The sequence below is a fragment of the Hemitrygon akajei genome, chromosome 13 (genome assembly GCF_048418815.1).
Source record: "Hemitrygon akajei chromosome 13, sHemAka1.3, whole genome shotgun sequence".
NCBI lineage: Eukaryota > Metazoa > Chordata > Chondrichthyes > Myliobatiformes > Dasyatidae > Hemitrygon > Hemitrygon akajei.
In genome coordinates, this window is record NC_133136.1 from 100,557,975 (window position 1) to 100,575,977 (window position 18,003).

Sequence of the window (18,003 nt, forward strand, 5' to 3'; positions counted from 1 at the left end):
AGCTATTTGGAGTCAGATGTTCTAGTCAATGAGATGAGATTGGAGGTGTGGGATGTACAGGTGCTCTGCCCTATTTTTAAAAAAAAGACATGCAAAGTCAGGTTACTGACAGAGCCTGCACTTCTCTTCTGTTAATGTGTACCATGCCTCGATCAAAGCAACTTTGAGAGGATCTTGGAAGAAGAACTGTAGAGTTGTATTGAAGCTGGAAAAGGCTACAAAAACATTTCTAAAGATCTGAGTGTGTCGGTCCACAGGAAGAGAAATTGTCTACAAATGCAGGGAATTCAGTATTGTTGTTACTCTCCTGATGAAAGGTCTCGGCCTGAAACGTTGGCTACTCTTTTCTCACGGATGCTGCCTGACCTGCTGAGTTCTTCCAGCATTGTGTATGTATTCTTTGGTCCACAGCATCTGCAGTTGTATTTTTGTGTTTTGTTGTTACTCTCTCTAGGAGTGGGCATCTTCCAAATATCACACCATGAGCACAACATGCAGTGCTGAAGGAGGTGAAAAAGAACCTAAGGGTAACAGCAAAAGGCCTGCAGAAATCTCTAGAACTTGCTAAAGTCTCTGTTCATGTGTCCACTATAAGAAAAGCACTGAACAAGAATGGTGTTCATGAAAGGACACAACAGAGGAAATCACTGCTCTCCCAAAAAATATCATTGCTGCATGTCTCAATTTTGCAAAAGACCACCTGGATATTCCACAATGCTTGTGGGACAATGTTCTGTGGACAGATGAGGCAAAAGTCGAACATTTTGGCAGAAATGCACTCCGCTATGTTTGGATGAAAAAGGGCACTGCACACCAACACCAAAGTCTCATCTCAACTGTGAAGCATGGTGGAATGAGTGTCATGGTTTGCAGCTACTTTGTTGCCTCAGGGCCTGGACAGCTTGCAATTGTTGAGGGAACAATGAATTCAAGATTGTATCTAGACATTATATAGCAGAATGTCAGGGTAGCAGGCCATTACCTGAAGCTTAATAGAAGTTGGTTTAAAAAGAAGAAAATTTGTGTTTTGGAATGGCCAAATCAGCATCCAGACTTTAACCCTTTTGAGATGCTGTGGCATGACCTGAAGAGGGCTATTCATACAAGGTCTTCCAGAAATATTGATGAACTGGAATAGTTTTGTATGGAGCAATGGTCTAAAATTCCTCATCGTCATTGCGTAATTATGATCAGCAGCTACAGGAAATGTTTGGTAGAGATTTTTGCTGCTGAAGGAGGTTCTACCAGTTATTAAACACAAATGTGAATGATTAAATAATGCATTCAATAAAGACATAAAAAGTACAATTGTTTGTGTGTTACTAGTTTAGGCAGATTTTTTATCTATTATTGTGACTTGGATGAAGATCAGACCATGTTTTATGAGTAATTAATGCAAAAAATCAGATCATTGCAGAGGGTTCACAGACTTTTTCTTGCAACTGCATGGTATGTAGGGAAACATGGCTGTGTGGATACAGAATTGCTTGCCTATAAAAGGAAAAGAGTGGTTGTGGATGGAGTGTATTCTGCCTGGATGTTGGTGACCAGTAATGTTTTCATAGTGATCTGTTCCGGTACATGCTCTTAGTGATTTTTTTTTTACAACTGTCTTTGATAAGAATGTGGAAGGATGGATTAGGAAATTTTCAGTTGACACAAAGGTTGGTAAAGTTGTGGATAATGTAGAGGGTTATTGTAGGTTACAACTGACATTGACATGATGCAGAGCTGAACTGAGAAGTGACAGATGGAGTTCAACCTGGAAACGTAAAAACTGATTCACTTTGGAAGGTTAAATTTGGAAGCAGAATACAGTGTTAATGGCAGGATTCTTAAGAGTGGAAGAATAGATTTGTCAGTCAAGATTATCCCTTAAGGAAACTCATGCTGATTTTTGGCTCATTTATCATGTGTCACTAAGTACCCTGAAATGTCATTCTTAATAGTGGACTCTGACATCTTACCAAGCACTGAAGTCAGGCTAACTGGCCAATAATTTCCTCTTTTGCCTCCCTCCCTTAGAATGGATTGAGATTTATGATTTTACACTTCTCCAAAACCATTCTAGAATAAGTGATTCTTGAAAGGTCACTACTAACAGATAGATACATTATTGATCCCAAAGGAAATTACATTGCCACAGTAGCATTGCAAGTGTACAGATATACAAATATTAGAAGAGAAGTAAGAAAGAATAAAAAAAAATTAAGTTACCACAAACAATCTAACACAGTGGTTCCCAACGTGGGGCGTATGCCCCACGGGAGTAATTTGATTTTTAAGGGGGGCAATTCGAGAATGAGTTATTAACAGTGAATTTTTTCTAGTAAGTCTGTGTGAGTATGAGTGTGTGTGCGAGTTAATACATATGTATATATACAGTATGCATACATAAAAATACTTGTGTGTATGTACATGTGTAATTGCGTATGTACTGTATATATAGTGTATCACCATCATTACAACCATCAAATGGCTTTCATAATTAAATTAATGAATTGACTGATGTAGGAAGGAACAAATGAACAAGTCCAAAAGCGTAAGAAACTCGTACTAGGTCGCGCCGATGCTGCTTTTTGCAGTAGCTTTCGGTTCTTGGTGGTGTGAAGGTGTGTACATTGCGTCATCTCTTTTAAACGGTGTATCTGTCTTTGTATGCTGTAGAAACGAATTGGCATTGTTTTATTTATTATTATTATTATTTTAATATCACTTAATGTTCTTTTTTTTTTACAATTTCTTAGTAATTTCTTCCTCAGAACTTTAACAGTCCTTTGGTTCTTTTATTTTTCTCTTTCATGAATGCCATGTTCTTTGGAAGCTTGTTTAAACCAAGTTAATGGTCTTTTAGGCTTCCTCCAGGTGAATAGGAGTTCACTTTTTGAATAATAAGAATTATATATCACCACAGGGGGCATCAGGAGTTTAGAGGTGATTAGGTGGGGCATGGCCAAAAAAAGGTTGGGAACCACTGATCTAACAGGAGGGGATCATCACTTCTCTGGCTGTAGGTTGACTCACTATAAAGCCTAAAGGCCGAGGGTAAGAATGATCTTGTATGGCGCTCTCTGGAGCAGTTGTCTTAATCTATTACCTCCACAATCTTTCCACTGCCTCCTTCATAAACCTGAGATATAATCCAGTCTGGTCCAGATGACTCATCTACCTTCAGATCTTTCAGCTTCCTAGCACCTTCCCCTTAGTAATAACAACTGCACTCACTTCTGCCCTCTGACACTCTTGAACTTCTGGCATACTGCTGGTGTCTTCCACAGTGAAGACTAACAGTCTTCCATAATGTCTTTAATCCCCATTACTACCTCTGTAGCATCATTTTCAGAGGTCTGATGCCCACTATTACCTCTCTTTACTCATATATATCAGAATTTAAAAAACTCTTGTATTATTGGATAGCTTACCTTCATGTTTCAGTTTTTTCTCTTATAGCTTAAGTTACTTTCAATTGTTTTGAAAAGCTTCCCAATCCTTCCCACTATTTTTTTGCTATATTGTATGCTTTTTTTTTTGCTGTGTTTGGCTTCCTTTCCTCCCTTTAGAGTGCAGCTTCTTTTGGATGAACTGATCTTGCATCTTCTGAATTACTCCCAGAAATTCTAGCCATTGCTGCTGCACTGTTATCCCAGCTTGTGACCCCTTCCTATCAACTTTGTCCACCTTTTCTCTCATGCTTCTATAGTTACTTTTACTGGAATGTGATAATGATACATCTGATTTTAACATGCGTCTCAAGCTGCAGGGTGAATTCTGTCACATTATGATCATTATTTCCTCAGTGTTCCTTTAGTTTAAGCTCTCTCATCAAATCTGTTTCATTCCACAAGACCCAATCCAGAACTGTCTTTTCTTTAGAGGGCTTAACCACAAGCTGCTATAAAAAGCCATCTTGTAGGCATTCTACAAATTCTTTCTCTTGGGATCCATTGCCTACCTGATCTTCACAGTCTACCTACATATTGAAATCCCCCATGACTATCATAACTTTGCCATTTTTGCCCTTTTCACGTACACTTTTTGTCTCCTGTTGTAATTTGTACTGTGCATCCTGACCAGAGTCCTGTGTACCTTTTTCTCCCAGAGAGTTGTAGGGGTCTGGATTGCACTGCCTCGGAAGGTAGTGGAGGCCAATTCTCTGGATGCTTTCAAGAAGGAGCTAGATAGGTATCTTATGGATAGGGGAATCAAGGGATATGGGGACAAGGCAGGAACCGGGTATTGATAGTAGTTGATCAGCCATGATCTCAAAATGGCGGTGCAGGCTCGAAGGGCCGAATGGTCTACTTCTGCACCTATTGTCTATTGTAATCGCATCAGGGTCTTCTTGCCCTTACAGTTTCTTAACTCCACAAGCGTTCTACATCTTCTGATCCTATGTTGCTTCTTTCAGATAATATGGTTTCATTTTTTTTCAACCAATAGAGCCACCCTATCCTTCTACCCATCTGTTTGTTTGATAGGAGAGATCCTTGTATGGTTGGATGTTTAGCTTCTAGCTACAGTCTTTCAGTTATGGCTCTGTGATGCCTTCAATAGCACTTGATGAGGTCCCACAAGGTAGATTGACATGCATGGGATCCACAGTGACTGAACTGTATGTATTCAGTATTAATGCACATGGAAGACAATGTACCGTAGATTCCGGATTTTAAGCCGCTACTTTTTTCCCACATTTTGAACAGCTTTGAACTTTGCGGCCAATAATCCGAAGCGGCTAATGCAAGGTTTTTTTCATGCCGCCTCGTAAACATTTTGCCTCGTAACAGTAGACCAATAAAATTGATGAGTAGTTCACAGAGGTCCAATGAAATTGTACGATAAATCAAGCGCACTTTCACAATTAAATTATTGTAAATCAGTCATTTGTACTCACCCTCATCAACATGGAAAACACTCGAAGCATTGTGCTACCTACCCTACTTAGTTTAAACTATATTTGTTTTCTGTACTACATCGCGGGATGCTATGACGTCACACCCGGTTTCGCGGCGTCTTGTGGGAAAATGCCGTTTGCGATGAAACGGAAAGGAGGGGGGAGCGGATTACGCGAGCGGCTTTGGATCCGAGCGAAATCTGCTTTTAAATGCCGTTTGCGATGAAACGGGACGGAGGGGGGAGCGCATTACGCGAGCGGCTTTGGATCTGAGCGAACGCTGCTTTTAAATGCCGTTTGCGATGAAACGGAAAGGAGGGGGGGAGCGGATTACGCGAGCGGCTTTGGATCTGAGCGAACTCTGCTTTTAAGTTAAAGGTATCAATAACTTTTCCTGGTAGGCTGCAGTATATATATTTTTTACCAGTCGTTAGGAGATATTGGAATGTTGTTCAGTAAAGAAGTATACGCAACATATATTTAAAAGTAGCCGCGTACGGGCACGGTTCGAAAAAAAGCATTTGCAATATGTATTTGTTTTTGTTACCATATGGATTTAATTAAAAGTTAAAAAAATCCTCACGTGTAATATCTTTCTGTGTAAATATCTCATATTACAACGTGGGACACCTGCGGCCGAAAATCCGGTGCGGCCTTTACATTTAAAAAAATGATTTTATTTCTAAAATTAGTGCCAGCGGCTTAAAATCAGGTGCGCTCTGTAGTCCGGAATCTACGGTAGTAGTTGATGGGATTTATTCTGGCTAGAGGTCCACTAGTGGTGTTCCATGGAAATTCATCTGGATTTTATATATAACCTATGTGAAATTGTGGCTAGTGTGTTGGTAAGTTCACAGATGAAACAAATTGGAAGTATCCCGATTCCTCACTTTCAACATGGTGTCCAGTCCCAATACACTTGTTCCCCATCAAGAAGACCTTAAAGCTCTTTGCTTCTTTTTGGACAACAGACCTAACCAGTTCCTCTACACCATCACCCTCCTCCATCTGGCGTAGCTGGTCTTCACACTCCGCATTTCTCTTTCGACTCCTTCTACTTTCTCCAAACCCAAGCTGTAGCCACGGGCACCTGCGTGAGCCCCTGCTATGCTTGCCTTTTCATTGGCTATGTGGGACAGTCCAGGTTTAAACCCTTCACTGGGTAGCACTTGCCAACTCATTCAGTGCTATGTTTTTGACTGCATTGGTGCTGCTTCATGCATCCTTGCTGAGCATGTCAATTTCATCAATTTTGCCTCTAACTTCCACCCTGCCCTCAAATTCATGGTACATTTTTGACACCTCTCTCCCCTTTCTTGATCTCTCTCTGTCTCCTTCACGGGAGGCAACCTGTCTGCTGATAACTTTAATAAACCTACTGACTCACAGCTGTCATGATTATACTTCTTCCTACCTGGTTACTTGTGAAAATGCTATTCTCTTTTCTCTATTACTCTGTTTCCACTATATCTGTTCCCAGCAAGCAGCTTTCCTTTTCAGGATGTCAGAGATGTCCTCCTCCTTCAGAGAACAGGGTTTGCCTTTCTCCACCGTTGATGCTGCCCTCATTTACATTTACATTTTGCAGACATCCACCCTCACCCCAACTTCCCACCACCTTAACAGGGTTAGAATTCTTCCATGATTCCTTTGTCCATTTGTCCCTCTCCTCTGATCTCCCTCCTGACACTTATCTCTCCAAGCTACACCTGCCCATTCATCTCCTCCCACACCTCCATTCAGTGCCCCAAACAGTCCTTCCAGGTGAAACAACACTTCATCTGTGAGTCCTTTGGGTCATCTCCGTTATCTGGTGTTCCCAGCACGGCATACTGTACATTGGTGAGATCTGCGTAGATTGGGAGACTGCTTTGTTGAGCATTTTTGCTCCATTTGCAACAAGTGTTTGGCAGCTTTGGGCCTGTACTCACTGGAATTTAGAAGAATACATGGGGATCTCATTGAAACCTACCGTATGTTGAAAGGATGAGAGGCACAGTCTCAAAATTGAGGGGTGTCTTTAGAACAGAAGTAAGAAGGAAGTTGTTCAGTCAGAGTGATGAATCTGTGGAATGCTTTGCCACAGACTGTGATAGAGGCCAAGTCTGTGAGTATGTTCAAAGCGGAAATTGATAGATTCCTGATTGGGGCATCAAGGGATATGTGAGGGGGCAGGTGTATGACGGTTGAATGGGATCCAGGATCAGCCACGATGAAATGGTGGAGCGGACTCAATGGGCTGAATGGCCTAATTTTGCTCCTATGTCTTATAGTCTTATGGTCTAAGTGGGATTCCTGGTGGCTAACCATTTTAATTCCAATCACCATTCCTATCAAGATGAGGCCACTCTCAAGTAGGAGATGCTACACCTCATATTCTTTCAGGGTAGCCTTCAACTTGATGGCAAGAACATCAATTTCCCTAACTTTTGGTAATTTCTCCCCCCTCTCCTTCTCTGTTCTTCCATTCCCCATTCTCCCTCTTATCTCCTTCATCTTACATGCCTTTTAGTTCCATCTGGTTCCCTTCTTCCTTCTCTTATACCCATGGATCACTCTGCTCTCCTCTTAGTTTCCTTCTTCATCCCTTTACCTTCACTTATCACCTCTCAACTTTTTATTTCACCTCCTCCCCCACCCACCAACTGTTGCCCTCACCTGGCTTCACCTGTCAACTTCTAGTTTATTCTCCTTCCTCCCTGAAAGTGGTTCTGAGTTGATAGACTAGTTAAGTAGGCATGTGATGGTGCATGGCCAAGCGGTTAAGGCGTTTGATCTAGTGATCGGAAAGTTCTAGCCTTGGCTGAGGCTGCGTGTGTGTCCTTGAGCAAGGCACGTAACCACACATTGCTCTGTGACGACACCGGTGCCAAGCTGTATGGGTCTTAATGCCCTTTACTTGGACAACATCGGTGGTGTGGAGAGGGAGACTTGCAGCTTGGGCAACTGCCGGTCTTCCTTTTTAAAATTAACCTTGCCCAAGCTTGCGCCCTGGAAACTTTCCAAGGCACAAGTCCATGGTGTATTGAGACTAATGGAGGCCTACTACACATAAGTAGGCATACACCATGCTGGTGTTTATTGGTCAATGCACTGAATTCAAGAGTCAGGAAGATGAGAAAATCTCCAGATGCTGGAAATCCAAGCAACACATGCAAAATCCTGGAGGAACTCAGCAGGCCAGGCAGCATCGATGGAAAAGAGTAAACGTTTCGTGCTGAGACCTTTCATCAGAACTAGAACAAAAGATGAGTAGTTAGAGCAAGAAGCTGGGGGAAGGGGAGGAAGAAGTGCAATGTGGTAGGTGATGGGTGAATCTGGGTTCAATCAAGTTGATTGGTGAAAGAGATAAAGGGGTGGAGAAGGGGGAATTTGATTAGGAGGGGGTAGAAGATCATGGAAGAAAGGGAAGGAAGAGGAGCACCAGAGGGAGGTGATGGGCAGGTAAGGAGATAAGTGGAGAGAGAAATGGGAATAGTGAAGGGGGGGGGGGGGGGAGCAATTTCAGAAGTTTGAGAAATTGATGTTCATGCCATCAGGTTGGAGGCTGCCCAGACAGAATACAGGGTGTTGTTCCTCCAATTTCAGTGTGGCCTCATCACGGCAATAGAGGAGGCCACGGACTAACAAGTCAGAACAGGAATGGGAAGTAGAAGTGAAATAGGTAGCCACTGGAAGATCCCAGTATCGCTGGCAGACAGAGCATAGGTGCTCAGTGAAGCAGTCTCCCAGTCTACGTCAGGTCTCACTGATATACAGGAGGATACAGCAGATTACCCTGACTGACCAGGTGTAGTGTCACTTTACCTGTAAGGACTGATTGTGGCCCTGAATTGTAGTGAGGGAGGATGTGTAGGGGCAGATGTGGCACTTCTCCACTTGCAAGTATTCAACAGCCAGGAAGTTGTCATTGATTTATAAAACTCTAGTTAGGCTGCACTGAGAATATTTCATTTGAATCTGCTTATGTGATTTTAGAAAGGATGTTGAGGCTTTGGAGAGAGTGCAAAAGAGGTTTATCAGAATGCTGTTTGGATTGGAGAGTGTGTATAAGAAGGAGAGGTTGGTTAAACATGGGATGTTTTCTCTGATATGCAAAGGCTGAGGCGAACCCTGAAGAATATTTCAGGACACGGATCAAGTAGATGGTTGGTATCCTTATTCCCCAGGTTTAAATGTCGAATGCTAGAGGGTATGCAGTTAAGGTGAGAGGGAGTAAATTCAAATTAGATGTATAGGGCAATTTTTTTATAAACACACAAAGAATGATGGGTGCCTGGATGTGCTACTGAGGCCAATATGATAGAGGCCTTTTGGAAGCTCTTACATAGGCACATAAATATGCAGGGAATTGAGGGTATTGCACTTGTGTTAGTAGAAAAGATTAGTTTAATTTGGATTTTATTACTGTTTTAATTCAGCACAACATCATGAGTTGAAAGGTCTATTCCTGTGCTAACTGTTTTGTGTTCAATATACCGGGTAATTTAAAAAAAAATCCAGAATAGATTCTATCTAATTTCCTGCAAACTTCTTCCTTGATATCTGAATACTTTTGTATCTGTGTAACTCTCTAGATTATTGATCTAATCAATCAATTTGACGGAATCAGAACCAGTTTTAATATCACTAGCATATGTCATGAAATAATTTGTTTTGCAGTAACAGTACATTGTAATTTAGTTTATTTTATTATGTATTGCAATAAGGAATGCATATGTGTGAAATATATTAAAAAGTAGTACAAATAGAGCAAAAAAAGAAAAAAAAGCAATGAGTTGGTATATATGGGTTCATGGAACATTTAGAAATCTGATGGCAGAGGGGAAGAAGCTGCTCCTAAAATGTTGAATGTGTGTCTTCAGGCTCCTGTACCTGCACCTTGATGGAATCATTGAGAAGAGGGCATGTCCCAGGTCGTGGGACATGATGACATAATGACAGATGCCACCTTTCTGAGGCATGCCTTTTAAAGATGTACTTGATGCTGGGGAGGCTAGTGCCCATGATAGAGCTGGCTGAGTTTGCAATTTGCTTAGCTTTTTCTGATCCTGTGCAGTGGCCCCTCTGTACCAGATGGTGATGCAACCAATTAAAATGCTCTCCACGTAGCAATTCGTGAGAGTCTTTGGTGACACATGGCGTCTTCTCAAAATCCTAATGAAATAAAGTTGCTGTTGTGCCTTCATTGTAATTACATGAATATGCTTGGCCCAGGATAGATCTTCAGAGATGTTGACACCCAGGAACTTTAAACTGCTCATCCTTTCCACTTCTGATCCCTTGATGAGAACTGGTGTGTCTTCCCTTGACTTCCCCTTCCTGAGGTTTGCAATCAATTTTTTTGGTGTTACTGACATTTAGTGCAAGGTTGTTGTTGCAATACCATGTGACCTGCTGATCTATCTCACACTTGTGTGCCTCCTCAACACCATCTGAAATTCTGCCAATAATAATTGTCTTTGACAAATTTATAAATGATGTTTGCTGAGCTGTGCCCAGCCACACAGTTGTGGGTTTAGAGGGAGTAGAGCAGAGTCATCAGTGCTGATTGTCATTGAAGAGATGTTACTTCTGATCTGCACTGACTGGTCTCCTGGTGAGGAAATCAAGGATTGCAGAGAGGGGTACAGAGGCCCAGGCTTTTGATTAGAACGGAGTGTATGATTGTGCTGAACCCTGAACTGTTAATCAATAAACAGCAGCCTTACGTAGGTTTGCTATTGTCCAGGTGATCCAAGGGCAAGTGGAGAGCCAGTGAGATTGCATCTGCTGTAGACCTATTGTGGCGATAGGTGAATTGCAGCAGGTCCAGGTCCTTGCTTAGGCTGGAGTTGATTCTGGCCATGACCAACCTCTCAAAGCACTTCATCACAGTAGAATGGTAGTCATTGAGGCAGCTCACTCTGCTGTTCTTGGCACTGGTATGACTGTTATCCTTTTTGAAGCAGGTGATAACCTCCACCTGCAGCAGTAAGAGATTTAAGAGGTCCTTGAACACTCTGCCAGTTGGTTGGCACAGATTTTTAGAGTCCTGCCAGGTACATCATCAGGGCCTTACACCTTGTGAAGGTTCACTCACATGAAAGATGTTCTGACATCAGCCTCAGAAACAGAGATCACAGGGTATTCAGATGCTGCAGGGGTGCACACAGGTATAGTTTTATTCCCTCTTCAAACTATGCATAAAAAGCATTGAGCTCATCTAGGAGTAAAGCATCACAGCCATTCATGATATTAGATTTTACCTTGCAGGAAATAATGGCCTGTAAACCCTGATGGGACTAACATGCATCTGACTCCTTCTCTAACTTAGATCAGAATTGTTTTGTCGTTCTTAAAATGGCCTTCTGTAGGCTGCACATGGACTTCTTGTATCGTTCTGGATCACTGGCCTTGAATGCTACAGATCTAGCCCTCAGCAGATTACGAATCCCCTGATTCATCCACTGCTTTTTGTTTGGGTAAGTCCAGTATATTCTCCAAGGGACTCACTCATTTGACTTTGTCTTGTGTGGTAGCATCGTGACTTATTCATTCAGATTTGAAGACGAATTCTTGAATTTTGTCCAGTACACTGACTCAAAATAGTCCCATAAGCGCTCCTTCACCTTCTTTACCATAGCTTCTTAGTCCTTGCTACTGATGCTGTGATCTTCACTTTCTGCCTGTATGCCGGGATAGGCGATCAGACTTTCCAAAGTGCAGGCATGGAATAGCACAGTAAGGATTCTTGATAACAGTAGTCAAGTGTGTTGGCTCATCTGGTTACCGGTGGTAGTTGTTCAGAGAGTTTTTCAAGCTGGCCTAGTTGAAATCACTCGCAATGATAGGGAAGGCATCAGGGTACACTATTTCATAACTGCTGATCATGGTGCTCAGCTGTCTAAGTCCCTGCTTGACGTTGGCCTGAGGTGGATTGTACACTGCTACCAGGATGATGGCAGAAAACCCCCTCGGCAGATAAAATGGACAACACTTGATTGCTAGATGTTCTAGGTCAGGTGAGCAGGTCTGAGATACAACCGGCATGTCTGTGCACCATAGTGAGTTAATCATGAATCATACTGCTCTTCCTTTAAAATACTCAACTGATCTATCTTTGTGGAGAATGGTGGCGACTTCGGGGGTGTAGTGTTGTGGCTGAGCCATTTTTCCATGAAGCAAAGTACCCAGCAGTCTCTGATATCTCCCTGGTACTGCAATCTTGCTCTGAGGTCTACAATTTTATTTTCCAGAGACTGTATATTTGCCAGCAGGCTAGTTGGGAATAGGGGTCTAAGGCCTCTGAGTTTCACTTGTTCCTGCAATCCAGCATGCCTTCCCTGCTTTCGTTTCCTTAAAGGAGAACTGGACACGCGACTGGGGTCTGTTGATTTTGAGTACTGATAAACGTTGCTTACTGAAGTACCCATGGCTGTGACTGTGAACCAGCTGTAGTCCTAAATGGGAATAGTTGATAATTCCCATCAGAGCTACATGCAAATACTCACCCCTTATTGGTGTTATCTTTGAGGAGTGTTTAAGGCTGTTAATATCCTACTAACCTGAGAAGCATGCATTGAAAGTGATTTTGTGGTTAGTACTATTGCTTATCTTCTGTGAGCAATCTATAATGGATGCCGTTTTCATTTGAAATCTCTGACTGAAACGTTTGGAAAGGGAATTCATCTTATTAGCAATATTTCAGAGTATTCTTCTGTATATTCATGGTGCAAATGAAACACAGTCTGGGCCCTGATGTAATAATTAATAAGTGCAGAATCTCTGCTAATGACTGAAACATTTTGTCCCAGACAGTCTTTTGGTGATCCTCCTTTGCAGTCTCTCCGGTATACTTGTGCCTTTCCAATAAAGCACTAACCAGAACTATATACTGTACCGTATTTCAGCGTTTTCCTGCCCTATGTTTTATGAAGTTGTACCAAAGCCTCTTTGCTCTTGTATTTTATACCACAGCTAATGAAGCCAAGTGTTGCCTGTTCTGTCTTAACCTGTGCTGCCATGTTAAAGGATCTTTAGATTTGTACATTAAAGCTTCATAATTCTGTAATACACTCTTGGGGCCCTACCATTCAAAATATATCATGCCTTTATTAGACACCATCTTGTTGGGATTAAATTCCATCTGCCACTTGCTCAGTTTACCATCTGAAATGCTAGGAAGTGTGGGGAGAAAAAATGTTTTGAATAAAGCAATCATGAATTATGGTGTTAATGGAAGTACAAACCTTAAATATTTTAGAGCACAGATAGAAAGACATTTTTGGATGTCTTTTTGTCTTGGTCATTCTTACAATTGAAGTCTCTGGGTTTCGTCTTGCAGATTCTATGGCACTTGGATATATTTCGACGAAGTTTGAGACAACTGCCTGGACATGTCTGTTTTGGAAATGCTTGCATATTCTGTGCTCTGAAGGTAAAATCAGTTTTCAATATTGAATTACTCAATATCTTTGAAAGGCTTGATGTGGTAGATGCTGTGAGTCATATTTTCAAGAAGAGGGAATTGACATTTGAGATTCAGATAAGGATTTTTTAAAAACTTTTAGAAATGTGATTCTTGGCTCTGTTTGTCTGAGAAGATTCTGTATGCTCAAATAGTAAGATATAGTGGTTAAATTACCAGACTGGTAATCCAAAGAAAAGAACACTTCAAGTATTAAAACACTAGCAGGCGTAGGTCGGATGTAAAATGTCATTATTGGTCAGGGATTAAAGAACATGCATAATAATCTGATACCCAATACAACTGAAGCACAAACTCCTTATTTTTAAATTTCAATCACCTAGCAATAAGTAACACTGTTAGTTTTTCAAATTGTCATAACTTGATAGATTTTTACTAATTATGCATTGTGATACCCAATTCCCCATGAACATTTCCAACCCATTTTTATGTTAGCAACAAATTTACCAATCATGCATACTTCAGTGTTGCCTGTGAGTCATTCATATCAATTATAAATAGATAGGCTCCATCACAGTTCCCAATGCACGCCACTTGTAGGTCTTGCCAACAAGAAAATGCCTATTGGTTGTGAGCTTGGTTTTCTTTTAGGAAGCTAATTTTCTGTTCTATGTATATTAGAAATTTACTTTTAATACGTCCTTATATTATACTATAGATTTAATAGAAGACTTTTGAGAGAATACATGAACTTTGTCACATTTTGAATTTTAAGTCTTTATTCTTATTGGATTGTTATCGCTGTGTCTGCATGCTGACTTTTTCACATCATCTTTGTTATCTTTTGGCTCAGAATTCCTTTCTCCTCCAGCTTTATCTACTTTTTGATGGAATCATTAAATCTGACATCTAATAGGGTTCCCACACTTCCATTTCTAAAATTATTCTCTGAAGTTTAATAAAAAAATTGCTAGTTCTTTATCATTTCTGAGCTGACGCCTGTCATCACATTTTTCTTCTGTGTGGGAACCAAGTCTGCTTGAAATAGAAATCCCTGTCTTACAAGATCATTGGCCTGTTTTTTTTTAATGTTGTGATCAGTATTCTTAACTTTTTTGTTCCTTTTGCTTAAGTGGATGTGCCTAGTCTGCTTCCTGGATCCATACTACAGTCAACACAATACATAACTTTTCATTCTAAGATGTAATAAAGTCACAAGGCTGAAACTATTTCTCATCTGGTTGCAAAATGTATTAATAAGTTATTGTTTGTTTTTTGTTTTGGAAAAAAATTTGATTGGCTGCTCCTGTGCTTTTCCTGTTGTCATAATCCTGTAGACCCTGAGCAATTGCTCAGAAACTGGTTGGTTCATTGTGGTGCAGAGGAAGTTTTTGAATACTATATATAGCTTTATCAAGGTACTTTTATATTAAAAAAAAAGCTTGGTTGTGTGGTATCTTGAAGGTTATGCATATGTTACTTAAAAGTATCTAATTACTGAGGTTGATCTTGACATTTATTTCACCACTCACTATGGCAAATAATGTTTTCTTTTTGCAGGATATATTTGCAGAATTTCGTAACAGCAGGGAGAAAGCCCTTCCTTCTGATGCCCTTCGTAGTGCTCTAGCTGAGAGCTTTAAAGATGAACATCGTTTTCAACTAGGTTTTATGGATGATGCTGCAGAATGCTTTGTAAGTATCCTAGCAATTTTACTATCTTTCATTCAGCACCTTAATAACTTGATCTGCCTAACTAAGTTGTCTGTGCTGACTTCCTGAAAGAGATATTGTGGCTGGCCCTGAAACCCCAGATGTGCTTGATTTGGAGGCAGATTTCCAGCTTTCCTAGACTTTTGAAAGTATTTTTCTCAAATAAGCACATATTTGTTCCATAAGATGGTTTGCAAATTCCTGTTGGCACCTGGTTAGATAAAAGCGAGTCAGTGCATGTTGTTTACATGGGTTTTCAGAATGCCTTTGACAAGGTGCTGTACATGAAACTACTAAAGAAGATAAGCCCCCAGGAATTACAGGAAAGTTACTAGCATGGCTAGAAGATATGATAGCAGAGCAGTTAGCGTGATACTATTACAGCTTGGGGCGTTAGAGTTTGGAGTTCAATTCCGGTGTCATTTGTAAAGGCTCTGTATCTCCTCCCCCTGAAATGCGGGGGTTTTCTCTGGGTCCTCTGGTTTCCTCCCACAGTCCAAAGATGTACCAGTTAGGTGAATTGGTCATTATAGATTGTACAGTGAATAGTTTAGGGTTAAACCAGGGTTGCTGAGTGATGTGGCTTGAAGGGCTAGAACAGCCTATTCAACGCTGTATAGAAACATAGAAAACCTACAGGACAATGCAGGCCCTTCGGCCCACAATGCTGTGCCGAACTTGTACTTACTTTTTAGGAATTACCTAGGGTTACCCATAGCCCTATTTTTTTTCTAATTCCTTTTAATTAATTTATCATTCATTTCTGGCATAAGCTGTATTGCTTATTTTGTGTTAGTTTTCACATCGTAAATCTCAGCTTACCCAGTCCGGTGTCATTCTCATCATTACAGCATACAGATCAGTGCTCTTTTTCTTTTTTTGAAACTGCAACTTGACTTTTTATCTTTTTCTCTTCCCTTTGCAGTCCATTTATTTTTGTATGCCCAACAGACTTTTTATGTGTCCTACTTTGTTACATTTTCTAGAAGTTTCACCAATAAACCTGCATTGGTCTAGTGTCTGAGCCATTTTTGGTTTATTTACAATATTACTCAAATCTTACTTAAATATTAAATAGACTACACATGGAACAATCCAAGAAGGAATGAGCCTAATAGCGTTTCTCCAAGGGCGCCAATATGTATCTCTGAAAGTAAAAAAAGAAAAAGGTTGCCTGATTGACAGCGGGTAAAGAATGGGAATAAAGCAGTCTTTTCTGCTTGGCTGCTAATGACTAGTGATGTTTCACAGGGTCAATGTTGGGACTGCTTCTTCTCATATGTTAATGTTTTGGATGACGGAATTGATGGCATTGTGGCCAAGTTTGCAGACTGTACAAATATATCTGGAGGGGCACGCAGTATTGTAGAAATAGGGAGTCTGGGAAAAGGATCTAGACAGTTTAAGAGAATGGGCAAAAAAGTGGCAGATGAAATACCATGTAGGGAAGTGTGTGTCATGCACTTTGATGTAAAGGAATAAAGGTGTAGACTACTATTCAAAATGGGGAACGTATTCAGAAATCGGGTGCAAAGGATTTTGGGGTCCTTGTGCAGGATTCCCTGAAGGTTATCTTGTAGGTTGAGTTGCTGATAAGGAAGGCAAATGCAATGTTGACATTTATTTCAAGAGGAGTAGAATATAAAAGCAAGCATGTAATGCTGAGGCTTTATAAAGCATTGCATTGGTCAGACTGCACTTAGAGTCACAGAGAAGAATAGCACAGAAACAAGTGCTTTGGCCCATCTAGTCCATGCTGAAACTATTTAAACTGCCTACCCCAACAACCTGCACTGGGATCATAGCCCTCCATGTCCCTGCTATCCATATACCTATCCAAACTTAAATGTTGAAATTGAACTTACATGGACCACTTGTGCTGGCAGCTCATTCCACATTCTCACGACCCTCTGAGTGAAGAAATTTCCCCTCCTGTTCCCCTTAAACTTTTCTCCTTTCACCCTTAAACCATGACCTCTGGTTGTAGTCCTATCCAAACTCAGTGGAAAAAAGCCATCTTGCATTTACTCTATCTATGTCCCTCATAATTTTGTATACCTTTATCAAATCTCCTCTGCAAGCCATGGTGGCCTTCCTCACTGTCCACTACACCCTCAATCATAGTGTCACCAGCAAACTTGCTGATCCAGTTAACCACATTATCATCCAGATGACAAACAACAAAGGAGGCAGCACTGATCTCTGTGGCACACTGCTAGTCACAGGCCTCCAGTTAGAGAGGCAACCCTTTACTACCACTTTCTGACTTCTCTCGCAAAGCTAATGTCTAATCCAAATTACTTCCCCATTCTGAATGTCGAGCAATTGAACCTTCTTGATCAGCCTTCCATGTGGGACCTTTTCAAATGCCTTACTAAAGTACATGTAGACAACATCCACTGACTTGCCTTCATCCACTTTCCTGGTAATTTGCTTGAAAAACTATATAAGATTGGTTAGACATGACGTACCATGCACGGAGCCTTACTAACTATCCTTAATCAGTCCATGTCTATCCAAATATATCCAGTCCCTTAGAATATCTTCCAATAACTTTCCCACAACTGATGTCAGACTCACTAGCCTATAATTTCCTGGTTTCTGTTTATCGCCATTTTTAAGTAGTGATACAACATTGGCTATCCTGCAATTTCTGTAGGGCATAGAAACACCTTGTCAGGCCCTAGAGACTTATCCACCCTGATTTTCCTTGGTAGCAAACACCTCCTGCTCTGCAATCTACAGGGTCCATGAAGTTGGTGCTGCTATGCTTCTCTTCTGTAAGCTCTGTATCTGTCTTCGGAGTAAATACAAGTGAAAAGAAGACATTTAAGATCTCCTTCATCTGTTTTGGCTCCACACTTGGATTACCACTCTGGTCTTCCAGAGGACCAATTTTGTCCCTCCCTAGCAGTGCTTTTGTTCTTAACATATCTGTGAAATCCCTTAGGATTCTCCTTCACCTTGTCTGCTAGAACAACTTCATGTC

At 40.9% G+C, this 18,003-nt stretch overlaps 1 protein-coding gene across 1 annotated transcript in view; it reads left to right on the plus strand.

The window, feature by feature from the left end:
• LOC140738080 (inactive ubiquitin carboxyl-terminal hydrolase 53-like) overlaps positions 1 to 18,003 on the plus strand; it is a 134,402-nt gene that overhangs the window by 11,913 nt on the left and 104,486 nt on the right. Inside the window, exons 2-3 of the mRNA XM_073065170.1 lie at positions 13,218 to 13,310; positions 14,862 to 14,996. Coding sequence (XP_072921271.1) covers positions 13,218 to 13,310; positions 14,862 to 14,996 — 228 coding nt within the window. The remainder of the gene's footprint in view (positions 1 to 13,217; positions 13,311 to 14,861; positions 14,997 to 18,003) is intronic.